At 42.1% G+C, this 3268-nt stretch overlaps 1 protein-coding gene across 1 annotated transcript; it reads right to left on the reverse strand.

Annotated features, from left to right (window-relative positions):
* Positions 1 to 470: 470 nt before the first annotated feature.
* On the reverse strand, positions 471 to 1581 carry LOC114353568 (3-oxoacyl-[acyl-carrier-protein] reductase FabG-like). The gene has a single exon (XM_028305620.1). The coding sequence runs from the start codon at positions 1556 to 1558 to the stop codon at positions 788 to 790; it is 771 nt and encodes a 256-aa protein (XP_028161421.1). The 5' UTR covers positions 1559 to 1581; the 3' UTR covers positions 471 to 787.
* Positions 1582 to 3268: the final 1687 nt, after the last annotated feature.

The following is a 3268-nucleotide window of genomic DNA, read 5'->3' on the forward strand; positions in this document are numbered from 1 at the left end:
GGCAGAAGCTGGGGTATTTCCATGGAAACTTGGAGAGGAAGGGAGGGTGGGATTTTTTATTTATTGAATGAACCACAAACAAGTTTACAATAAACTAAAACTTATATGAAAAAAGAAACTTAACAATTGTAAACTCAACACCGATGGTTACATTTTACATGGTCACATTTTGGTGTGCTCAATAGATCGAGACAGTATTTCACTCAGGCCCATCGTCTGCAACTTTAAAGGCGCAGGTTTGGCCTCATATGGAATACTGTTCTCATCTTTGGGCAGGTGCGCCCCAGTACCAGCTTCTCCCTCTAGACCGCATTGAACGGAGAACAGCTCGAATCGTTGACTGCCAGGACATTTCGGATCGGCTTGACCCCTTGGCGCTGCGTAGAGATGTAGGTATGCTCACTGTGCATCTTCTATCGCATGTATCACGGGGAGTGCTCCGAAGAATTGTCCGGACTTATTCCTGCCGCCACTTTTCGCCACCGATCTACCCGACAGCACTTCCACCCCCATCACTTAGATGGTTGGCAGTCCACAACAGTACGTACGTTTCTCTAGAAACTACCTGCCCCGTACAACCAAACTGTGGAATGGACTGTCGTCTGCGTTCTGCGGTGTTTCCGGACCGATACGACCTGCAAGCTTTCAAAAAGAGAGCGTATCTTCATCTTAAAGGCCGGCAACGCACCTGTAACGCCCCTGGGACTACGGGTGTCTATGGGCGACGGTAATCACTTACCATCAGGTGATCCTTCTGCTCGTTGGCCTGCTGTCACATAAAAAAAAATTAAAGCATACTTAGTTCCCTAATACTTGCTCCGCAATCGATTTGATAGCAACTTCCAGTGACACAGGACGCTTTATCACTCGCCAAAAACAACACGACCTCGGCTACATCTTTGCCGCATGCTACTTTTCCTAAAGGACTCGCCGACTCCAGTGTGGAATAAAATAAGTCGTTAGCTTCTTCATTAAGTCCCGCATTTTTCATTAATGCCGTCTTCACTGGCCCGGGATTCACAGCGTTGACTCGAACACCTTTGGGCCCAAACTCAACGGCGGCGCATTTGGTGAACATATCCACCGCCGCTTTAGACATGCAATAAGCCGTCATCATGGACACAGGCATGGAAGACAGCATGCTGGATATGTTAACGACGTTTCCTTTGGCTTGGATCAAATGCGGCATGGCCAGGTCCGTCAAAAGAAAAAGCCCCCACAGGTTTGTTCGTACGACTTCCTCGAATGCGTCGATGCCGGCTTCGATACTTCTCAGAACCATGATCCCCGCGTTGTTCACTAGCACATCGAGCCTTCCGAAATGGGCGAGAGTTTTGTTGACAATCTGCTTAACGTCGTCCTGCACACATAGATCCGCGGCAATGACCAAAGGTTCCGATGTGAAATCTTTACACGAGTTCGCGACTTTCATCAGGTTGTCAACGTTTCTTCCGACCAGCGCGAGCTTGGCGGATGCCTTCGCGAACAGCAGGGCACACTCGGCGCCGATGCCAGAGCTGGCACCGGTAATTACAACAACTTTGTTATTGAAGTCCATTATTATCTTTATAGTGGCTTGTAGAAAAAAACTGAATAATTATTAGGTACCTAGCTAATTTAAAAATTCTAATAATTTATAGTCAGTAAAATTAACGTCAACAAACTATGTACATAATGTTATTTATGAGATGTCTGGTCCTAGCTTATATACTTTAGTAGGAGGTAAGTACCTATTGTGTAAATAAATAGATTATGAATATTCGAATTTTAAGTGCCTTATTAGTTATACCCAGCGTCGGACTGGCCATACAGTCGGGGTGGCATTTGCCAGCCGGGCCCCAGCCTGCGCGGGCCCCCCACGGCCTGGGTTGCGGGGCATGCGGCAACCGTAGCACAGGGGGCCCGCGCAGCGTGGCCCCTGTGCTACGGTTGCCCGCGTGCATGTCTCGGAAACTATGCGTCGTACAAAAAAATTGTACAGTCATAATTTGTAGAAAATTGCTTTGCCTACAAATATGTTAATATAACTTTTTGCCTTAAATTAAAGATTGAAGAAGTTATAAGCAAAAGAAATCCTTTTTGCTTATGTATAACTTCTCCAATTTAATTTAGGACCTTAGATTAATAAAACCTAGATGGATAGTCTTCATACAAACGCTTCGTCAAGAGTGAGGCAAAAATCTTATGTCATTAGTGTCAATTTTTTTGGGGAGTGTAGACAGTGAAGGCGATTTTCCCGAAAGTAGGGAAATTTTTAATACGTTTTTAATTATTTTATAATTAACAAAAACAAAACGCATCATGTACTTACTTATTTATTGAATTCAAAGTACCTACCTAATAACAATAAGATAAATCGACTTAAAAGTCTCGATTTCATAAAAAAGGAAGTGTATTTGTACGGCGAACAATTGGGAAATAAATTTTCTTGTTACTGGTATCATTCCCGTATTTAATTTTTGAAAGCCAAATTCAAGCAAAATACGCGTCGAATTGTAGTACTTACTTATGAAATGTAACACTGGTCACTTTCTTTCGTTTTTCTGATGTATTTTAGACACCCTTTCACAGCACAAACCGTTTTAATAAATTGATCAGTGAGTTTTATTTACAACACCTATTCATATTCAATATTAGGGTGCATTTCCACTGAAGCGAAGCGAAGTAGTAATAGGTATGTACCTATCAATTTTTTATTACGTCTCTAAATAAATTGCGTAGGCATTACGAAACCGTAGATATTGAATTCCAATTTCTATCCTTTTTTAAATTTCTAGTTTAACGCGGATGATTCGCCTCGGTTCGTTGGAAAAGTCCCCCGCTATTACACTAATGAAAATACACTTATTTACCTACTTATGTAGCTAGATTTTGTTTCTCCCAGCGCGTAGTACCCATTAACATGACGTAACATCGTACATACTCACGAGTGATATTTTTTGGTAACGTAGGCTTAGTGTAATCTAACCTTTATGTGTGTGAACGTTGAATGAACGCGCGCGGCCATTGTTCGTACTCGTATGAATGAAATGAGTAAAGAAAGAGAGAGAGGCAGTGAGTGAAGACAGGATGGTTGTAAAAATAATATCTTTTTTTGTTAGGAAAAGTAAAAACAAAAACTAGCCTGATTTTTTTTTTAAAAACACTTGGGTTGTATTTGTATGATTTTATTAGATGCCTTGGTAAAGTATGATCAGTACAAAAAATAACACCTTATATTTGCTGCTACGGAACCCTTTGTGCGCGAGCCCGACTCGCACTTGGCCGG

This window comes from Ostrinia furnacalis, unplaced genomic scaffold (assembly GCF_004193835.3).
Source record: "Ostrinia furnacalis isolate ACB-3 unplaced genomic scaffold, ASM419383v2 OfSCF1743, whole genome shotgun sequence".
NCBI classification, from domain to species: domain Eukaryota; kingdom Metazoa; phylum Arthropoda; class Insecta; order Lepidoptera; family Crambidae; genus Ostrinia; species Ostrinia furnacalis.